The sequence below is a fragment of the Callospermophilus lateralis genome, chromosome 3, assembly GCF_048772815.1.
Source record: "Callospermophilus lateralis isolate mCalLat2 chromosome 3, mCalLat2.hap1, whole genome shotgun sequence".
In the NCBI taxonomy this organism is placed as follows: domain Eukaryota; kingdom Metazoa; phylum Chordata; class Mammalia; order Rodentia; family Sciuridae; genus Callospermophilus; species Callospermophilus lateralis.
The window spans coordinates 33,568,898-33,591,917 of record NC_135307.1 but is presented as its reverse complement, the minus strand read 5'-3'; the positions used below and the strand labels follow the sequence as shown (position 1 = coordinate 33,591,917).

Below are 23,020 nucleotides of genomic sequence, written 5' to 3'. Positions count from 1 at the left end.
TTAGCGCCTCTGGGCTCAATTCCTGGTACCAAAAAAAAAAAAAAGAGAGAAAAGAAAAGCAAGCAGATGCTCTGTAACCTCTGAATAAAAAGCCAAAAGAATTATGGGGTGGATGATATTAAGATAAGTAGAACTTAAAGGGGCAGATTTCAGTTCAATATAAGGACTTTTATTTTAACAGATTCCTAATGAAGTGACTGCCTTAGAAGATAGCTTCCCATCAGAAGTTTTTAAAAAATGGCTTGATACCCATTGAGCAGAAATGTTATAGAAAAGATTCTATCAGGACAGATAGGAGGATGTACAAATGTCTTCTGATCCTCAGTTATGAATCTAGGATGAAGAAAACTGGTGAAAACATTTCAAGTTTTACCATTCTTTAATTTTGTACCTCTCTTGCAATTTCTTTCCTTCACTGTAGGGTGAATCGAAACGCATCACCCTGGTCCTCCAGCAGCCACAATCTGGAGGTCCCCAAGGACATCGGCATGTTGTGCTAGGGAGTCTACCAGGCAAGATAGTGTTACAGGGCAATCAGCTGGCAGCCCTGACTCAAGCCAAGAATGCCCAGGGGCAACCTGCCAAAGTAGTCACTATCCAGCTGCAGGTGCAGCAGCCACAGCAAAAAATCCAGATTGTACCACAGCCTCCATCATCCCAGCCCCAGCCCCAGCAGCCACCCTCAGCCCAGCCATTGACTCTCTCCTCTGTGCAGCAGGCTCAGATAATGGGACCAGGACAAAGCCCAGGACAAAGACTTTCAGTACCACTCAAAATGGTGCTGCAGCCACAGGTGAGAAAGTTACATAGCAAGAAAAAGAAAGAACAATTATTTTAGTCTTTTGCCAGTGCCCTCAGCAATTGTTGATCAAAGATATTCTAGGTTTATGGCTCTGACCTGAAATATAGACTTTTATTTCTTTTACCCCAGGGAAAACATTTTATTTGTATCGCGTAAAGATTGGAGAGTTGAGTGCAAACTGTAATCCCAGCAATTTAGGAGGTTGAAGCAGGAGGACTCCAACCTTAAACTTAGTGAGGCCTTATCAATATAGCTAGACCCTGTCTCAAAATAAAAATGATTGGGAATATGTCTCAGTGGTTAAGTATCCCTGAGTTAAATCCCAATACCAATAAACAAACAAATAAATAAATAGTTGTGGGTTTGAGATAAAAGATGATTTATAGAGAGTATTTGTCTTTGAACTATTTAATTTGCAATCTTCTAATACTGTAAAATAAACTGGCATGGTAGCATACACCTGTAATCCCAGCACTTGGAAGACTTAGAATTGTAGCTTCATGATCAGCCTTGGCAACTTAGTGAGACCTGTCTCAAAAAAGTGTTGGATATAGCTCCCCTAGGCTCTGTCCCCATTATATGCCCAGATACACACACAAGATGGAGTAAAAAATACTTTGAAATTGCTTTTTCCTTGAAAGATACAGAAGTAGTCAAATGATTATCACTTCTCTCACACTCAAGAGTGATAAAGGTGGACCAAGAGTACAATTTGAACTTATTTTTACATTTAGGCCAAATATTGTTTATGTTGGTTGAAGTTTTCTAAAATAATGAATGTGAGAGTACGGCAAAAGGATATTAAAATTTAATTTGGTAGAATTATTACCTTTTCTCACCTCTTCACCATCAAAAAACACATTTTTTTAGATGTGTCCAGGTTCATTAAAAGATAGTCTATGCTTCATTCTTATGGAAATAGAGGACTAGTTTCTAGCCTGCCTGCTTTTATTTGAACCATTATAACCACAAACATGTTGAAATTTTAGTGTCTTTATTCCTACAGGCTGGCTCTTCCCAAGGGGCGTCCTCTGGGCTCTCTGTAGTTAAAGTTCTAAGTGCCAGTGAAGTGGCAGCTCTATCATCACCAGCAAGCTCTGCTCCTCATGCTGGGGGAAAGACAGGAATGGAGGAAAACCGCAGACTGGAACACCAGAAGAAGCAAGAAAAAGCAAATCGGATTGTAGCAGAGGCCATTGCTAGGGCCCGTGCCCGGGGTGAACAGAACATACCTAGAGTCCTGAATGAGGATGAATTGCCCAGTGTTCGGCCAGAAGAGGAAGGTGAGAAGAAACGCAGAAAGAAGAGCAGTGGAGAGAGATTGAAGGAGGAAAAGCCAAAGAAGAGCAAAGCATCTGGTACCTCCAAAACTAAGGGCAAGAGTAAACTAAAGTGAGTAACCTTGCTGTTTTGATGGCATTTTTTAGGCAGCATACTCAGTTTTAAATAGTATTAAGAGGAACTTATATTTAGCAGCTACCTAGTTCAGAGTGATCAGAATATAATAAGGCCTTTCTCATCTGTGTCTTAATGCTTATATTAAGCATTATATATAAAATAGAATTTGCAAATTAGCATATTTTAAAAGGAAACACAAAGGCACAGGAAAAATAGATGGTCATTTTGTTGTGAGTTATCTTTAAAAGCTATGATAATATGCATTTACATATTTTTTATTTTTTGTCATTGTAGTTGAAAGATGTTTCTCACTACCCCTTACCATCTACCCCACTAAAAAAATAACTACTGGAGACATAGCTTCCCTGTTCTTGCATTTCATCTGTGAATTAGAGAAGATTTCGACAAATACTGTCAGGCTTAAGTAGTGTTGACAAAGCCACAGCTTACAATAATTCTTTTTTTTTTTTAATACCTTTATTTATTTATTTTTGTGTGGTGCTAAAATAATGAATAATGAATGTGGTGAATCAAACCCAGTGCCTCACACATGCTAGGCAAGCACTCTACCTCTGAGCCACAACCCCAGCCCCTACAATAATTCTTATCACAATTGAATGTTCTGCTTCTCTTCTACATGTCTTATAGACTCTCCTTTCTTACTAATTTCTGCTCCCTGGAATTCTTCAGGCTTTATCTATGTAGAATTTTTCGGCTTTTGGCGGGGAGGTTTTTGGTACTGGGATTTGAACCAATAGCCTTATGTGTGCTAGGCAAGCTCTCTATTACTGAGCTGATTTTACAGCTTTTGTGTACTTTTTATTATTTTATGTTTATTTTTAAAAACGTTTTAGTTGTTGAATCAAACCCAGTGCCATAACATGCTAGGCAAGTGCTCTACCACTGAGATACAACCCCAGCCCTATTATTTTTTTTTAATTTATTTATTTATTTTTTTTGGTGCTGGGGATTGAACTCAGGAGCACTTAACCACTGAGACAGATCCCCAGCCCTTTTTATTTTTCATTTTGAGACAAAGTCTCACTAAGTTGCTTAGGGTCTCACTAAGTTGCAGAGACCTTTAGCTTGCATTCTTCCTACTTCGCCTTCAGGGTCTCTGGGATTACAGGTGTGCACCATTGTGCTGACTGAACTTTTCAGCTTTTTGAAAGCAAGTTTCATACCTAATTTGATCCCTAACAGTTGTCAGAACAGGTATGGTGCCCAGTATTTATTAAAAATAAGGAAAACTAATGTTCAGCTAATGACAAACTAAAAACAAAGCCTTCTTTTTTGTTATTGCTGCTGCTGCTGTTGGCGGTGTGGGGAGTATCAGGGATTTGACCCCATGGGCACTGAACCACTTCCTCAGCCCCTTTTTAATTTTTTTATTTGAGACAGGTTCTCACTAAGTTGCTTAGGGCCTGGCTCAGTTGCTGGGCTAACTTTGAACTTGGCATAATCCTGCCTTAGACTCCCGAGTCACCGGGAATACAGGCATGCGTCACCACACCCAGCAAGACCTTCTAATTCTTAATCTAGTATTCACTCTGTTGTCTTATGCTACCTTGTATTATATATTTGTGAACAAACTGGTAGCAAGAATTTGTCAAATCTAGTATAAAGGTCAGTCAGTTTACAAATTGCAGTATTTTCTTTTTTCAAACACCATACCCAATAGCTGTGTATGTTCCATGGATTGATGATCCAAACACTTATTCTGTCTGGAACCTTAGTATGTAATGCTTTGGATTGATTTTGTCTTCTTACCCTAAATTTTTCTTGCCCACACTGAAAATGAGATTGTTTTTTTCCTTTTTAGCACCATCACTCCTGTAGTGGGTAAGAAGAGAAAACGTAATACCTCATCTGATAATTCAGATGTGGAAGTCATGCCTGCACAGTCACCCCGGGAAGATGAAGAAAGCAGCATTCAGGTAAAAAGATCCCTAAAGAACTTAGTACAGGTTAAGCATCCCTGATTCAGAAGTCTGAAATCCAGAATACCCCAAGTTCAAAACTTTTTGAGTGCCAACATGATGCCACGAGTAAAAAACAAAACAAAAACCCAGACTTACCTCATAAAAATATATTGTATAAAATTACTTTCAGGCTAAGTGTATGAGGTAGATATAAATGTAAATGAATTTCATGTTAAATCTTGGGTTCTATCCCCTATATATATATCATTTTTATATGTAAGTATTCTAACACCAAAAAACTGTTTGAAACTATTTGCAAAACTATTTGAAACGCTTCTTCTGGTCCTAAGCATTTTGGATAAGGAATATTTAACCTTAGAAAAATCATGTTTAATTTTGGCTAACAAACTAGGGCCCAAGAAGTAGACCTAATAGGTGAAGGGATCTGGTCATTATCTTCTAAAGCTTTGAGGTTTTAGGCAAAAAGCATATTACTGTAAGAGCAATACTCATTTTTCCAAATTGCAGTGTTTTAAAAACTGAGCAAATCTTAGGAAATTTTGCTGCATGAATGTGGCGATGGCTATGTCAGTACTTGCTTTTTCTTAGAACTGTCCAGCTATCCCTTTTGTCTTACCTTTTCTATACTTCTGGGTTCTGACTGAACTTTGGTGTGCTGAGGCCCAAAGGTTTTTTCCTGCCTTTTGAACATGAGAGACATTGGAAGAAGCCAGACCAGAAAAACTTTAGTCCTGTAGTTCTTCATCTGATTTGTTGCCTATGGTACCATCTTGTCTCCAGTTTCTGACTGTAGAAAGAACCTGGTATTAGGATTTAGGGGTGCAGTGGCACAAGCCTGTATTCCTAGCAACTCAGGAGGCTGAGGAAGAGGATTAAAAGTTTTGAGACCAGCCTCAGCAACTTAGTGAGACCCTGTGTCAAAATTAAAAATAAAAAGGGCTGGGGATGTGACTCAGTGGTAAAGTACCCCTGGGTTAATTCCCAGTACCCAAAAAGATTCAGGGAACCCCGTGGTATTTCAGAGTAGTTTTGTGAGCCTTGCCAGTTTACTTAACCTAAGTTGTTTGAATTCATCAGTAAATGAAGGTTTGGACTAAATGAGCCTTGAGTGTCTCTCATACTATTAATGTTTATAAATCCCTCCCTTGTTTATGTTTTGGCAGTGCTAGGGATTAAACCCTGGGTTTCACACATGCAAGGTAGGCCTCTGCTATTGATTTGTATTCCCAGCCTTCATTTCTTTAGACATTCAACACAGTGACAAACTGATACTTGGATTTTTCTGGGCGAAATAAATATAAGAGAATAGCCAAGACATTTTTAAAAAGGAAATAAGGCACAAAACCCTAGACATCATAATATACTATGAAAGAGTGATTACTAAGACTTTGAAATTGGAAAACAAATAATGGATTAATAAAATACAATAAATTCTAGATAGAGACCCAGCTAGCAATGGGAGTTTTTAGTATAGATGACTAAAATGCCATTTTCATTCAGTGTAAAAAAAGATTATACCATAAATTATGTTAGGACAGCTGACTACCCAGTTGGGATGGGGACTGGATTTTTTTTTCCTCTGCTTATTAGATGAAAGAAATTCTGGTTTAATTAAAGGTCTAAGTTGAAAAACTGAAGTCAAACTTTCTATAAAATATGGATAATTTTTTTTATAATGACCAAGTGGAGTAGAACATTGTAAGAAAGATATTAAAATTTAGAAGTCACATTACATACTGTAATCCCAGTTACTTAAGAGGCTGAGGAAGGATGAACTCAAGTTGGAACTATCCTGAGCAATTTAGCAAGATCTTCTCTCAAATAAAAAGGACCAGCAGTATAGCTCAGTGTAAAGTATTCCTGGGCTCAATCCCTAGTAACAAAAAGTAAGTAAATAAATAAAATAGAAGATTAGTACACTTGATGTATAAAAATTATGTATGATACAACAAAAAAATTCCATGAACAGTATAATGGTTAAAAGAATATACTTTGGAGCCAGATTTCTTGGTACTCATCCTGCGCTAGTAAATAACTAGCATTGACATTTTCAGCAAGTTAACTTAACCTCTTGGTGCCTTGGTTTCCTTACTAGTAAAACACATTATTACTCTACTGTGTAGGTGATGATGACAGTTAAATGTAAAAAGTACATAGAACAGTGCCAAACCAAAGGCAAATTTTTATACCACAAAGAGTAAAAAGATTTGTTAAATTTAAAAAGTGGTATATTAGTTTGCTGAAGGCCACCATAGCAAAATACCATAGATTAGGTTGTTTAAACTACAGATGTTTATATTCTCAAAAATTTGAAGATTAGCAAGGGTCATCCTCATCCTTGGTTTCTCCTCAAGACCTCTTTGAATGGCCACCTTGCTGTGTCTTTGCATGGTCTTTCCTCGGTTGGCACACAGCTCTGGTGTCTGTTTCCCTTACTTTATTCTTTCTTTCTCTTTTTTGGTACTAGAAATTGAACCCAGGGGCATTTAACCACTGAGCCACATCCCTAACCCTTCTTAATTTTTATTTTGAAACACATCTCATTAAGCTGCTTTGGGCCTTACTAAATTGCTGAGGCTGGCTTTGAACTTGTGATCATCTGCCTCAGACTGTAAAGCCACTGGAACTACAGGTATGTGCCCCTGTTTCCAGGAATAATAAGCCAGGTATCATGGCACATGACTTTAGTCCCATTTACTTGAGAGTCTGAGGCAGGAGAACACTTGAACCCAGGAGATTGGAGCCAGCCTGGGCAACATAGCAAGACCCCATATTTTAAACAAAAAGAACACCAGTTATATTGAGTTAGAGGCCCCCTCAGTGGCCTCATTTTAACTTACTTTAAAGGCTTTATCTTCAGATACATCCCATTCTGAGATACTAGGCTTAGGGTTTCTGCATATAAATTTGGGAAGCAAGAAGAGTACAGTTCAGGTTGTGACCAGCGATAATGCCAGTGTCGACAACCAAGTTAAGAAAAAGACACTTTACACACAATCAATGGAAGTGTTAATTGAGTCTTTATTTTTAGCAAGTCTGTTTTTCAATACATAGCAGAATTTAAAATGTTAATACACTTTGACTCAGTGCTTCTGACTTACGAAATTACCTTCTGGAGATATTCTCAATAGCATGCAGTGATATATATAGAGAGAGTAGCAATATTTGCAAAAGCAAAAATGTCCAAAAAAATTAAGTTCATTTGTGCAGAAATATAAAAAAAATCATAAAAATCCATGCTATGCTCTTTTAAAAGAAAAAGTGAAGTAGTTGGGTATGCTAATATGGAATATTAAATGAAAAAAGCAAGGTATATAATATTTATAGCTTTTAAAGTATGTGTGTGTACATATATGTACATGCACCAATTTTTTCCTGGAAGCATATACAAGAATTTGATAAGAATCTTTATCTTTGACAAGGTTAAGGTTAAGTGGATCATAATTATTATAATTCGATTTTTTTTATCCTTTAGGACTCTGAAAAAATTCTCAATTCTGAACATTCTTTCTTTATTTATTTATAAATGTTTGTTTTTTAGTTGGACACAATATCTTTATTTATTTATATGTGGTGCTGAGGATCGAACCCAGGTCCTTACACGTGCTAGGCGAGTACTCTACCACTGAGCCACAACCCAGCCCCGTCATTTATTTTTTAGTTTAAAAAATAATGTATATTGGGCTGGGACTGTGGCTCAGCGGTAAAGCGCTCACCTAGCACATGTGAGGCTCTGGGTTCCATCCTTGGCACCACATAAAAATAACATAAAGGTCATTGTGTACACCTACAACTAAAATAAATATTTTTAAAAAATGTATATTAAAAAATCTACAACAGTACAAAAATGGAGATACCACAAAAGTCTTCTCTTCTAAACATCAGCTTGCAGTCTCCCAGTTTCTCCCCAGAGAGAGGTAGCCCGTGTTACCATTTTTTTGTGTTTGTATCCTTTCGGAAATATTTACTTCATGAGCACTCTGCTTCCACTAAATACTAGTATTTTATACTCTTCTGTACTGCTTTTTTTTTTTAACCCAAGGATACATTTGGAAGTTGTTCTTTATCTAAAAAAATAGATCAAGCCCACTTTCCTCCACTCTCCTTTTTTTTTTTTTTTAAGTTGTAGATGGACACAATATATTTATTTATTTTATTTTTTCTGTGGTGCTAAGGTTGAACCCAGTACCTCATGCTTGCAAGGCAAGCACTCTACCACTGAGCTACAACCCCACCCCACCCTCCTTTTTTATTATGAAAAATTTCAAATATACATAGAAGTTGGGATTATTTAAAGTCATGTTTCCATTCTTCCACTTTAATACTACCAATAGATGGCCATTCGTAGTTCTGCCCCCTTCTGAATTTTTTTTAAGCAAATCCAAGTAAATTTTCGAATTATCCCTTAAGTTTAAAAAAAAATTTAAAAATACATGATAAATATAATAAAAATAATGTAGAAGTATATAGATTAAAATAATCTAATCCTCTTCTCTAAAAGTAATTATCAATAGATTATTTGTCCTACCAGATTTTTTTTTTAACGAGGTAGAATGTACATTGTATTAGTCAATTTGCTATTGCTAATAGTCCAATGCTACATACTAATTTTAGCAAAATGAGGTTTATTTTTTTTTCATGGTTCTGGAGGGCCAAAGTGGAGGAGATGATATTTTTGCTGGCAGAGTTTCTAGGCATTACAGGGCATCATATAGCAAGGGGCAGCCAGCTCATATGTGTCACTCTCCTCTGGTCTCTTTTTTTCTTTCTTTTTTTCCTTTTTTTTTTCGGCAGTGCTGTGAATTGAACCCAGGACACCACACATGCTAGGTAAGCAGTCTGTCACCAAGCTGCACCTGTAGTCTCTCTCCCTGTCTTATAAAACTGCCAGTATTCAACTATGGCGGCTCCATCCTGATGACTTTATTGAATTCTAATCCCCTCCTAAATGACTCTACCTATAAAACCATGGTTGGATTAAGGTTCATTTCTCTCTTTCTTTTCTTCTTCTTCTTCTTCTTTTTTTTTTTTTTTTTTTGGCTTCACAGGGGATTGAGCTCAGGGCCTAGATGATGGGAATGAACGCTTGCTAGGCAAATGATATTCCATTGATCCACATCCTTAACTGCTCCTACATCACCTTATTTATTAGTTTTTTAATGGAATGCTGGAGATGGAACCAAGGGCCTCATACATGCTAGGCAAGTGCTCTACCACTGAGCTATGTCCCCACCCCCAACTCTTTTTTTAAATTTTGAGACATGATATCATTAAATTACCCAGATTGGCTCTAAATTTGGTAGTCCTCCTGCCTCAGCCTCTTGAGAAATGGGGATTTCAGGTATGAACTATCATATCTTGCAAGTTTCTTTCTCCTTTATACCTCACAGTGGGAATGAGATCTTAACACATGAGTTATTTTTTTTCTTTTTTCAATTTTTTTTACTTGTTGATGGACCTTGATTTATTTAATTTATTTATATGCAGTGTTGAAAATTGAACCCAGCTTGCACATGCTAGGCAAGTGCTCTACCATTGAGCTCCAATCCCAGCCTTCAACATGTGAATTCTGTGGAACACTCAAACCATATCATACCTATAGTGAAATATACACAGGTCTTTACTTGTCTAATTTAGTGAGTTTTGACAAATGTATACACCTAAGTAAACACCCGAATCATGGTAAAGATTTTCAGAATGTTCCCTTTTACTGTCTTCCAGCTGGTCTATTCCCTCCTTCCCTAGGCAACCTGTTTTGATTTTCTGCTTTATATTTGAGGTTCTTTCTTCTTTCTTTCCTTTTTCTTTTTCTTTCTTGTACCATTCTGATTTCTGACACCACAAATTAACTTTACATGTTCTTCAACTTTTTGCGTAAATGAAATCGTACAATCTGTATTCTTAGGACTCACTTCTTTCATTTTAATGTTTTTTGGGATTGATCCATATTGACTTAGACTGTATCAGTAGTTTGTTTTTTTTTTTTTGAATAATATTTAATTTTATGAATTTACCATATTCTCCTGTTAATGAACATTTGGTTGTTTCCAATTAGAGTCTCCTATATGTCAGTTTTCCAAAGTGTTATTTTACATTTGCGGCAGTAATGAATTTCAGATGTTAAACATCTTCACCATTTTGTATTGGCAGTTCCATTCTTTTTAGAGTAATCCTTTCTCTAGTAACCCATTTTTATCCTGTAACATAATTTGTAATTTAACCAAAGCTTTTTTTATGGTCACTTAGGTTTTTTCCTGGTGTTCTACCACAATCAGTGCTACAGAGATTTTGCACACACACACAATTTATCTGTAGAATAGTATCTTTGAAGTGAAATTGCTTTGTCAAAGAGTATTGTCAAATTTTCCTCCATTGAGATCATGACTATTTGCATACCCATCAATGGTATTTGAGTTCCTGTTTCAAATGTGGGTTTGTTTTTTGTTTCTTTTTTGGGGAGCAGGGGTGGAACCCAAGGTCTCATACATACTAAGGCAAGCTCTCTACCTACATCTGCAACCCCTGTTGTAAATGTTTTGATCAAAACATCCCAATTTTTGCCAGTCTATCAGGTTAAAAAAGAAGAATTTGTTTAGTATTTTGAGTAAGGATAACCATTTTTTAATGTTTAAAAATGAATTGTATTTTTTTCTAGAAATTGTCTTTTCATGCTGGTTGCCCTTTCTAGTCTGTTATTATTAACCTTTTTCTTTGTTATTAAGAGAACTTTTATGTTTAGTTAATGTATCAGATGGTATCTTTTTCTCAGGTTATTGTTTCTCTTCATTTTACTCATAATGGATTGTGTTATGCAGGTAATGTTAAATTTCTTCATATTATCAAATTGATCACCACATTACAAAGACCCTTCTTAATCCAGGATTATAAAAAAATTGTCCCATATTTTCCTCTTAGAAATTACATGTACTATTTTTACACTTTTCTTTGATCCTTTTAGAATTTTCTTTCATTCTGTACATGGCTAGCTATTCATTTCCAATCCCAATTACAGAATAATCTATATCTTCACTGATTAGAAGTACCATTTTTGTGATTTTTCTGTAGCCACATAAGTGTTTTAGTCTATAGTTAGGCATTGTTTCTTTGACCTTTTGATCTCTTCTTGGGAATATATCAAGCTTTGTTATTTAGTATAGTTTTATAATGTCTTGTATTTCTGGTAAGGTCCATTATACTTTATTCCTTATTATTCTTAGATGTTTACATGTGTTTGTATTTTAGAGTCTGTTTAGCTAATTAAAAATGTTCTCAATTTTTTTTGGGGGGGGGTCAAATTCATGAATTTAGGAAAGATTTACTCCTTTTTAAATTTTATTTATTTATTTATTTTGAGGGGTACCAGAGATTGAATTCAGGGGCACTCGACCACTGAGCAATGTATCCCCAGACCTATTTTGTATTTTATTTAGAGACAGGGTCTCATTATGTTGCTTAGTGCTTTTGCTGAGGCTGGCTTGAACTAGCGATCCTCTTGCCTCAACCTCCTGAGTGGGTGAGGTGTGCTCCACCACACCCAGCCTATTTAATTTTCTCATTATTTTTAGTTATATGTGACAGTAAAATGTATTTTGACGTATTATGCATATGTAGTGTATAACTTCACATTCCCATGCAGAATTGCAGATTTAAGACCAGCCTCAGCAATTTAGGGAGACCCTGTATCAAAAAAAGGGGGCACTGGGATTGTAGCTCAGTGGTAGAGCATTTGCTAGCATGTGTGAGTCAGTGGGTTAATCCTCATATAAATAAATAAAATAAAGGTATTGTATCCATCTACATCTAAACATTTAAAAATAGATAAAGCTTTAAAAAATAATTAGAAAAACAAAAAAGGGCTGGGGATGTGGCTCAGTAGTTAACTGCTCGTGGGTTCAATTCCCAGTACAAAATAAAAGTCATGTTTGGATTTTCTAAAGCTTCTTATAAATAGGGCATAGATTTCTCTCTGGGTTCCTGGCCTTTGATAAAGCAGTTCAGCAAATTGTTTTCTTTTGGTTTGGTTTTTCATGGGAGATTTGGAGTAAAAGCTAAAGAAATAAGTGAAGACAAATGCTTTTGAAAGTTCTCTTTTTATAGTTCTAAGCAGTTATTTTAACTATTCTTTTTCTCTACAGAAGAGACGCTCAAACCGTCAAGTGAAGCGAAAAAAATATACAGAAGACCTTGACATAAAGATCACAGATGATGAAGAAGAAGAAGAGGTGGATGTAACTGGTCCAATAAAACCTGAACCCATCCTCCCTGAACCTGTGCAAGAACCAGATGGGGAGACTTTGCCTTCCATGCAGTTCTTTGTGGTAAGCTGAAAATGTAAGCTATTGGAAGGGTTTGTCCTCCTCTTTTAGTCATTCATTGACTGGTTACATCTTTTACTACAGGAGAATCCCAGTGAAGAAGACGCAGCTATTGTAGACAAAGTGCTTTCTATGCGTGTTGTAAAGAAGGAGGTAAGGCCGTTATCTTTAATGTCAGCCCATATTGCTTCACTTGCAGGTTTTATTTAATGAGCATTTTTGGATGACAGAATATATTGCTTGAATCTGGTTATGAGAGATATGATGGGGGAAGGTTAACTATAAGATAGGAACTGTCTTAATTTCTATCACTAATTCTTTTATAATGGGTAAACACTTATTTTTTCTAGCTAGCAAACTTCTATTTGAAGTACTAGAATAGTTCCTGAATCCCCAGGTCAATAATATATTTAGGAAGCATTAGGATAAAGTTTTGTCATGTGTGGGTAAAGTTAAAAGTTATTTCTTTGACAAACAAGGAATTAGTAATCATAATTTCTTTTTTTCTTCTCAGCTTCCCTCTGGACAATATACGGAAGCAGAAGAATTCTTTGTCAAGTATAAGAACTAGTATGTTATATTTACAAAAATCTTGTCAGTTCAAACTCCACAGGGTCCTGGAAAGATCTCTTGTATAGATTTTCAGGGGTGGGAACATGTCTCTTTGAAAAGTCTCTTAGCCCAAATTGCCATTTTTAATGGGAAAATGAATACTGAGTAAAGAAATTCAGGAATTTAAATGACTGTTATGGTTTCTTTGCAGGAAGGTGAGGAAAGAGTAGTTTCGAGTAAAATACTTTGTAATGCTCTCTACCTTAGCCTAAATCCTAATGCTTGTTCTGCAAAGTGTGTTCCCTGTTCTAACAGAGTTAGCATTATTTTGGAGGCTTTTGGGAAGTGTGGATGTTCAAGCATAACTTAGACCCAATGGCTTGTTTGCAAATTAAAGTTTCAGAAGCACTGACTTAAGCTACCACCAGTTTAAGCATAAATTTGTCAAATCTAATGTTGGTTAATCCCAAAACCTCAAAGACTAGACTGCCATTTTCCCTTTCTTGAGCCATGACTCGATATTTCCATTTTCTATAGCTCCTATCTACACTGTGAATGGGCTACTATCTCCCAACTAGAAAAGGATAAGAGGATCCATCAAAAACTAAAGCGCTTCAAAACCAAAATGGCTCAAATGAGACACTTCTTCCATGAGGTAATTAGGAATAGGTATTACCTATCATTTCTTTTATAGAAGCACAAATTACTAAGGTTGTCAATCTTGGCTAATCCATCAAATAGTTTAGACTTGAATCGTTATATCAATATAAAGTTTTAATTTTGGTCATTTATTTTCCTTACTTAATTACCCCATGCTTTGTGTTCTTAGGTTTAAAATGGTCCTTGGGTACAGTATTGTGAGATTGATTTACTTGATACATAGGAAGTATTTTCAAAAGGGATGATAAAGTAATCTCTGGTCTACTTTCCCTTTAATATCAATCTGTAGCTATTGATGATCTCTTTAGATATAAGCATCTATATCATTTAGAGAAAGTTTATTTTTCAAATTTCTGATTTCTATTCTGGTATCAAAGAAAGTGTGATCGATAAACTTTTAATTTCCCAGAGCCAGTGTTATTACTATTTAAGCACTGGAACAAGAAAAGTAAAGAAGTATGCCTATTATATTTGACAATTTGGAGGTTATTCATGGTTTTGACTTTTAATTGTGTGATGCAAATGGAAGGAAGAGTGGAATGGATAGACAAGCAAAGGAAATAAAGGAATGGAGATTGGCTGTATTTAAAACTTGGGAATATTTGAGTATAAAATGAAGCAGAGCAGAAAAAGAGTTGAAGATGTGAAATAGTAGAGCACATTTTTATGTTTATGGGAGGATTTGATAGAGAAAGGTTCCTAAGAAGGAATGAAGTCCAGTGCATATATGGAGAGAGTAGCCTCTGTTGGGCAAAAGAAATACTTTTTCTAGTAGCAGGTGAGAAGATAGATACAGATCCAGGTAAGGATATACTTTGTAGGATTTATTATTGTGAAAAAAAGAGAACTGCAATGGAATTAAAAATTTTTGAAGTAGGATTTTCTACTAATGTTGTAGGGAAGTGGATTTATTGGAGAGTGATTTCTCGAGTCTTATAGTTTCATTTCATAACTCATCTAGGATGAAGAGCCCTTCAATCCAGACTATGTAGAAGTGGATAGGATATTGGATGAATCTCACAGTATTGACAAGGATAATGGCGAGGTAAGTTGGGGCGTGGAGAAACATGAAAGCCCTCTTGTAGATGTCTACTGGTATGATTGTCAGTCCTTTATCTTTCAGATATGGATGAAAAATCCCTTAGACTGAAAAGATATTTCTGAATTTTTCTGTGGGATCCTTTAAAATATAATGGGAAGGTAAAGGAGTAGTCTTGTCTAAAAGGAAAGAATCTCACAAGGTCAAATATCTGGAAGATACAAGTGCTGAAGATTCATTCATTTTGATCTCATTTTCCCTCAGATTTTATATGGAAGACTTGGGATATACTCAGTAGAGTCCCAATGGATATTTTGCAAATTTTAATTTAGGAATATAAAAATATTTGCAGAGGCTCCTAGCTTTCTCCTAATTATGTCTTGAGAATTAATTTTTTCTTGAACTCACTATTAGTTAAATGTTTATATTAGTTATTTAAATGGATATGCTGCATTTGTGCCTGTATTTTAAAACAGATTTTAGAATCCCACTCCCACAAGTTCAGATTAAGTTGAGTCAAGGTTGGGACTCCAATATATTTATTTTTAAGTTGCTTCTCAAAGGGTTCATGCACACCTTGATTGGGAAATCACTGCCCTAATACTGTCATAGATTAAGGAACATATCTTACATATGCTTAAAAACTTGCTGATTCAGATTCACAAACCACCTATTTAGTTTTCCAAATAGAGTTATATGGATCTAAACCACCAATGAATTCAATGTTCTTTCTTTTAAATTTACTAAAAAAAATCCTGTATTTACTCTCCAAATCACCATTTTGTGAAGTTTCCTCAATTGCTTTTCACTTTAAACCATAGTGTAGCTTTGCAGGGCCATATTTTATGAGCAAAATTTTTACCGCTTGTGACAGGGACCATTAGAAGAAAAAAAGAACCTTGTTATAATATTGTGTTGGGAGGTGAGCAGAGCTGACTTGTGAATTATTAATAACTTGTTCCCATACATTATTCTAAAACAACCTCTGAGTCAAATTCTTCCCTCCATTAAGTAGGAAAGTTTACCCTGTGTCCTAAGATTTCAGGGTCAATCAAGCCATCATCTTAGAAGTTCAGGGCCTGTTACATTTTATTGTCTTTAAAATTCTAATAAGTATGCTTCAGGTAACATATACATCTTTGGGTTTGGGGTGGGAGTTATTGTGTGTTCATTTCTGGGAGGTGATTGGAGAATGGGCTAGTCAGCAGGTTAGCTACTCTTAAATTCTTCTCATTATTTTCAGGATCTCAGCCTTCTCAGCTTTGAAAGTCTTACGCTCTCTACCAGCATACTTACCCTTCCAAAAGCCTTTGGTCTGGCCCCTTTGAAATATGTTGCAACTGGCATGACAGATGAAAATGTTTTGATACCCTGATAATATAATTTATGCTCCCAATATTGGAAAATAACATTCTGTGTATCCATTTTCCCCTTTTCCAAAGTGAGTTTAATTTGTCATCCATTTTACATTAACTAATTGTGGAAATAAATAAGTATTGTGGTACTTAGGAACGTAAGTTATAATGCTGTAAATATGTGACCTGTGCAAATGGCTTTACATAAAGAGTGACCCAAGTCATTACAGTAAAGAAAAAGGTGAAAGAGCAGTTGGATTAATTCTAGGATTAATTCTAGGAGATTCTTTGATCTGTGACTTTGTGGAGTTATTCTCACACTATTGCTGCCATCCTCTCCCCACCCCCCCAATCAGGATTGATTCCTGGAGCACTCTACTCCTTAGTTACACCCCTAGTCATTTTTTTAAAAATTTAATTAATTTATTTTTGTGTGTGTGTGGTGCTGGAGATTGAGCTCAGGGCCTTGTACATGCAAGGAAAGCACTCTACCAACTAAGCTATATCCCCAGCCGCCCTCCTGCCCCCCCCCCCCAAGTCCTTTTTATTTTTTATTTTGATACAGAATCTCACTGAGTTGCTGAGGGTCTGGCTAAATTGCCCAGGCTGGCTTCTACTTAGAGTTGCTGGGATTACAGGCATGTGCCACCATGCCTGGTTATTGCTGGTTCTTTTAAGGAGTATTCTATGAATTGATAATTAGAGATTCCTGTTGATTATGCTAGGCCTAATCTGATCCTTCTTGCTTATATAGGCCAAAAAGTGGAAGAACTTTTAATAGCAGTGATCATTTTAAATAGTGAAAATAGGAGCTATTTTGCTCCTAGCAGTGGAATGCCAATGGAATATTGCCATAGTTGGAGCTTCAGCATTTTCTCTTTCTCTTCTCTCCTGTTACCTTCCTTCAATGATGCCTCTTATAGTTAATGCCTAGCTTCCTGGGGTTCATAGGTAAATCTCTTTACCACCCTAAAGTGCTCTTGAAGTGCATTGGTACCCAGAGATTTAGGGTTTCAAAGCCGAGTGCTATTAGCCGTTGTATGCCTCCTATAGGTTTATGTTGTTCTTCATACTAAAAGTAGTGTAGGTTCTACTTTATCAAATTTGGTGCCAGGAAAATAGTATGAACTTGAACCGTATCTTTTTAGTTTAAACACAATATAGGAAAATAGTATTCCTTTTTACCTTCTTTTGTTTGGCTGATAAGCATAATATTTTAGTGCGTAGTGTTCTAGAAAATGCTCCTAGAAATTTTACTTCTAAAATAGATTTTGATAAGTTACCTGAAAGAATGATCAAAGGCATGACTAGTAACATCAGCAAGTAACCTTAGGTTTGTTGTGTTTAGCCTGATATTTTTCAGCACCTTTTAGGTGTCAACTCTGTGATATAATTTTATAGGCAATTTCTTATACTTTAACCACAGCAGAAAATACAAAATCAAGTTTATTAAGGCTTTGGCTTCTCTCCTAGCCTGTAATTTACTACCTGGTGAAATGGTGCTCTTTGCCCTATGAGGATAGTACATGGGAGCTAAAAGAAGATGTTGATGAAGGCAAGATTCGAGAATTTAAGCGGATCCAGTCAAGGCATCCAGAACTCAAAAGGGTGGTAAGTACATTTGCAATTGTAACTATATCTATAAAGGTCCATTGTATACAATAAAGATTTAATGTTTTCCTATGGAAATTTTTGTTTTTTGAGCTTTCTATGTAAATTTTTAAACATACAAAGGTTGAAGAAATAGTACCTACCTTCACTCAACTAACAATTGTTAGTACATGGCAAGCCTTGGGTCATGCATTTCCTCACACATTTATTCTCCCATTTCCCTTGTTACTTTAAAGCAAATTGCAAATTCCTTCAATTCATTTTTAATTATTTTAGTGTTTATTTCCAAAAGATATATAATGCCACTATTACACCCCCAATTTAATCATTCTTTAATTTCAGATTATATATCTTTCCATTTTTGTTAAAGCTTTTAAATTGAATTCTAAATAAGATTTGTATGTTGGACTGGGAATGTAGTTCAGTGGTAGAGCAACCAAGTAAGCATGAGATCCTACCATTTCCCAGCCCTTGAGGGAGAAAAGAAAGTAAAGACCCATATTTTGCTGTCATTTAATATGTCTCAAATCTATTATAGTTTCCTCCTAGAACTTCTTCCTTCATGAGTTTTTCTTAAAGAAACCAGGTGATTTATTCTGTAGGGCTTTTCATAGTTTGAAGATTGCTGATTTTATTCGCCTTTTTATCTTTCAACATGTTTTCTGTCCCTAATAGATCCCTACCCCATGCTTTGAATCAAACTGTCCCTGATATCTCACATGAATTGTTAGATTTAGAGCTGTGTTGTCCAGTGTGGCAGCCACTAGCCATGTTTTTTAACATTGTAGACATTTCTGTTAGATATCACTGTTCTAGCTGCTTGGTCAGATAGAGAAGGGAGGCTATTGAATCTGCTTCATAGACAGTTGCGTTTACTTCCATCTGGTTGCATTTTGTGATGTCATCAGCCATTTAGTATCATTGTATAAAGAAGTTTGTTTCATCTACTATTAGTTACCTTGAGAGAAAGATTATTAAAAAAAAAAAAAAAGACAAATACTTTATTCTTTTCCTTTATCTCCCAATTTCCAAAATAATGAAGTGACCAGTGGGCCGGGTATTGTGGTGCACACATGTAATCTCAGTAGCTTGGGATTACATGAGGCTGAGGCAGGAGGATTGCAAGTTCAAAGCCTGTCTTAGCAATTTAGCGAAATACTTAGCAACACAGTGAGAACTTATCTCTAAATAAAATATAAAAAAGAGCTGGGGATGATGTAGCACAGTGGTTAAGCATTCCAGGTTCAATCCCCAGTATCCCTCTCCTCCCAAAATAGTGCCCAGTGCATTTTTTTAGTTGACTTAAAGTACTAGAATTATGTATTATGTTTTGCCTAATTTTATTAGTGTCTCCATTCCATTTATTCAAATTTTCTGTTTTAGAATCGTCCACAGGCAAATGCCTGGAAGAAATTGGAGCTGTCACATGAATATAAAAATAGAAATCAGTTACGGGAATATCAGTTGGAAGGGGTCAATTGGCTGCTCTTTAATTGGTATAACAGGTAAAGACAAGAGTGGATTCATAAAATATAAGTTTAATCTAGGGATTTTTTTTTTTTTCATATTCCATTGAAACAGTCCCCCACCCCTCAAAAAAAGGAAAAAAAGAAAAGAAAAAAGAAAACAGTTGCTTCTTAGATATGTTCTTTTTTTAAGGTGATATATTTTTTAGCTGGGCATTGTGGTGCATGACTGTAAATCCCAGTGACTTAAGAAGCTGAGGCAGGAGAATTGCAAGTTTTGAGGCTAGCCTCAGCAACTTAGTAAGGTCTTGTTTCTGTACCTGGGGATATAGTTCAGTGATAGAGCTGCTCTGGGTTCAATCCCCAATGCCAAAAAAAAAAGAAAAAAAAAATTACATGTACACACACAGAACTTTGAATTTCTGCTTTTTTCCCTGGTAAATTAGGCAAAACTGCATCCTGGCTGATGAAATGGGATTAGGCAAAACTATTCAGTCCATAGCCTTCTTGCAAGAGGTATATAATGTTGGCATTCATGGCCCCTTCTTGGTCATTGCTCCATTATCAACAATTACTAACTGGGAGCGAGAATTCAATACATGGACTGAGATGAACACTATTGTATACCATGGTAGCCTGGCAAGCCGGCAGATGATTCAGCAATATGAAATGTACTGCAAAGATTCACGGGTGAGTTGTGTGTATTGGGAATGCCAAGGTAGTTAGTGTTTTGCGGGGGGTTGTGTATGAATTTAAGGCTTTAATTAAGACTCTGTGTGATTTAAGGCAATATTGTGTAGCAATATGCAAGACATTGTTTTGATTTTGCTATTTATTATAGACATTTTGATTGAGTGAAAGTTCTGACTTTATTTTATGAATATGTAAATTTTACATAGGATTTTTTTTTTTTTTTTTAGAGAGAGTGAGAGAGGAGAGAGAGAGAGAGAATTTTTTTTTAATATTATTTTTTAGTTATTGGAGGATACAACATCTTTGTTTGTATGTGGTGCTGAGGATCGAACCCGGGCCGCACGCATGCCAGGCGAGCGCGCTACCACTTGAGCCACATCCCCAGCCCTACATAGGATTTTAGCCAGGGTGATAGCACATGCCTGTAATCCCAGTAGCTTAGGAGGCTAAATTAGGAGGATCATGAGTTTAAGGCCAGCCTCAGTAATTTACTGTGATCCTAATAAGCAACTTTGCAAAACCTTATCTCAAAATAAAAAATTAAAAGGGCAAAGGATGTAACTTGGTGGTGCAAGTTACCTCTGGGTTCTTTCCCCAGTACAAAAAAAAAATTTTTTTTTTTTTTTTTTTTAACCAACATTGCTGACTTTGAAGTGGTTTTCAAAGTAAAATACATTTAGGCACTTAAATTCCTTGATCTCTATCATGATGAACTTAAAACATTTCTTTTCTCTTTTTTTAGTCTACTGAAATTTTCATCAAAATCAGTCCTTTTTTTATGTAAATTTGAAAAAAAAATTGAGCCATCCATCTTCTCAATATCAGATTTATTGTTTGTCTTTTGTGGTTTTTATTACTCCCAAGCCAAATTTTCTCAAATCACATTTTGTAACTCTTAATTTTGTTAGAACAATTTTATGATTCTATCAAATTTTAGAATAGTAACCATTATTAACAGGTACTGTATTAGCTGTTGCCACTTTTATTTTTGTCCTATATGTTCAGTATTGCCTAATATTTAAAAATTTCCTTTTTGTAGTTTGTTAAACCTGAGTATGGAAAGTAATTCAGATGAACTCCTTAGGTATGTTTTAGACCTTTTCTGACTTCATTACCTTCATGTTTAGGGGCGCCTCATCCCAGGTGCCTACAAGTTTGATGCCTTGATCACTACTTTTGAGATGATTTTGTCAGACTGTCCTGAGCTTCGTGAAATTGAATGGCGTTGTGTCATCATTGATGAGGCCCATCGGCTAAAGAACCGTAATTGCAAGCTGCTTGATAGCCTCAAGCACATGGACCTGGTGGGTTCCCCATTCCAACTTGTGGGCAGAAACTGGAACTAACTGTACCTGTGGAATGACAATAATCCTAAATTGGCAGAGAATAAAAAGAATCAAAATCTTGAATTGAATGCTGGGTATGGCCTATGGGATTTGTATAAAAGTTGTACATTTTAGAATTAGAAATGGTGGTTTACAACCAGGAGGAGTGGTGGGAAACTCTACTAATTACCTATTCCTGCATAACAAAACACTGTGAAACTTACTAGCTTAAAATTACCTATATTTTTCATTATTCTGTAGCTCAGCTACTTAGGCTGAGCTTAGCTAAGCTGTTTTTGATGGTCTTATTAGGAGTCATTATTGCAACAGGCAATTAATGCTGGTTGTTGAATGAAGCATCTGGGTTGTCTTCACATGGCCTTACATAATCTAGTAGGCCAAATGGGTCTTCTTTACAAGGTGATCTCAGGATGGTGTTCCAAAAGGACAAAAGCAGAAGCTGCAAGGCTTTTGAGATAAGCTGTCAAACTCAGAAAGTATCACTTCTGCTGTGATTTCTTTGTTAGAGCAAGTTACAAGGCAAGCCTAGATTCAAGAGGTAATTAGGATTCATGGCTGTACTTAATCCAACATAGGTACATTCCCTACAGGAGGGCAATTTATAATATATGGGGGAGTGGAATGTTGAGGCATATGAAATTGGGAAACATAGTCTGGGTTACTATTTCTTTATTTGCTTATCGTTGTAACCTTTATGTTGTTGTTTTATTATGTTAAATAATGCCATGTAATTTCTTAAATGTTTTTGTGTTATCAAAAGAGGGAAGAAGTGAAAGAAAAATTCACATAGTAATATGGTCTATAGGTGGAAAACACTATAAGTCCTGTGTGGCTTTTTTGTTTTCCGTTTTTAATTTTTATTTTATCACTGTTTTCTCCAATTCTAGGAACACAAAGTGCTACTCACAGGAACCCCATTGCAAAATACTGTGGAGGAACTATTCAGCTTGCTTCATTTCTTGGAACCTTCACAATTTCCCTCGGAATCAGAATTCCTCAAGGACTTTGGGGATCTCAAGACAGAGGAACAGGTAGGAAGTCTGTCTGATGAGGAACCCAGGTCCTAAAAAGTGTCTTTCTGAATTTTTGCCCACATTGTTTGTGGCATTGTTCAAAATTGGCTTTCTTTAGATAGTGGAAAACTTATTTTTCCATGTTTCCATATGAGAATGACCTCATGTCATTCATTTATTTTCCTTTCTGTAGGTTCAAAAGCTACAGGCCATTCTTAAACCAATGATGCTGAGAAGACTCAAAGAGGATGTTGAAAAAAACTTGGCTCCTAAACAGGAAACTATTATTGAAGTAGAGCTGACTAACATTCAGAAGAAATACTATCGGGCTATTTTGGAAAAGAATTTCTCCTTTCTTTCCAAAGGAGCAGGTCATACCAACATGCCTAATCTACTCAATACAATGATGGAGTTGCGCAAGTGCTGCAATCATCCATATCTCATCAATGGTGAGAGAATTGTTGTTTCCTCTCTCAGTGATATTCCTCGGGGATAATGGTTGCATTGACTGATTCAGCCCAATTTAGGGGTTGGTACTGTGAGTAGTAGGGAAAGGTTCTTTGATTATTTATTTGTGTGTATGATTTTTTTGTTTGATTTTTTGTTTTGGTAGTGGGGATTGAGACCAGGGGGGGTGCTTTGCCATGAGCTATGTCCCCAGTCTTTTTTATTTTAAGACAGGGTCTCACAAAGTTTCTGAAGTTCTGTAAGTTGCTAAGGTTGGCCTCAGACTTGCAGTCCTCCTGCCTCAGCCTCCTGAATCTCTGGGATTATAGGTGAGGGTGACTGCACCCAGCAAGGACTGTCCTTTCAAAAACTGGTTGTTA

The 23,020-nt window shown here is 36.1% G+C and overlaps 1 protein-coding gene across 6 annotated transcripts in view; it reads left to right on the top strand.

Moving 5' to 3' along the window:
* Nucleotides 1-23,020, top strand: part of Chd8 (chromodomain helicase DNA binding protein 8) — a 61,951-nt gene that overhangs the window by 21,763 nt on the left and 17,168 nt on the right. For all 6 annotated transcript variants that reach the window (XM_076849971.2, XM_076849975.2, XM_076849973.2 and 3 more), the window contains exons 3-16: nucleotides 422-793; nucleotides 1,809-2,194; nucleotides 4,023-4,137; nucleotides 12,279-12,461; nucleotides 12,543-12,611; nucleotides 12,973-13,028; nucleotides 13,548-13,665; nucleotides 14,632-14,715; nucleotides 17,538-17,675; nucleotides 19,059-19,180; nucleotides 19,588-19,831; nucleotides 20,962-21,138; nucleotides 22,068-22,211; nucleotides 22,387-22,642. In XM_076849971.2, the coding sequence (XP_076706086.1) occupies nucleotides 422-793; nucleotides 1,809-2,194; nucleotides 4,023-4,137; nucleotides 12,279-12,461; nucleotides 12,543-12,611; nucleotides 12,973-13,028; nucleotides 13,548-13,665; nucleotides 14,632-14,715; nucleotides 17,538-17,675; nucleotides 19,059-19,180; nucleotides 19,588-19,831; nucleotides 20,962-21,138; nucleotides 22,068-22,211; nucleotides 22,387-22,642 (2,464 nt within the window). The remainder of the gene's footprint in view (nucleotides 1-421; nucleotides 794-1,808; nucleotides 2,195-4,022; nucleotides 4,138-12,278; nucleotides 12,462-12,542; nucleotides 12,612-12,972; nucleotides 13,029-13,547; nucleotides 13,666-14,631; nucleotides 14,716-17,537; nucleotides 17,676-19,058; nucleotides 19,181-19,587; nucleotides 19,832-20,961; nucleotides 21,139-22,067; nucleotides 22,212-22,386; nucleotides 22,643-23,020) is intronic.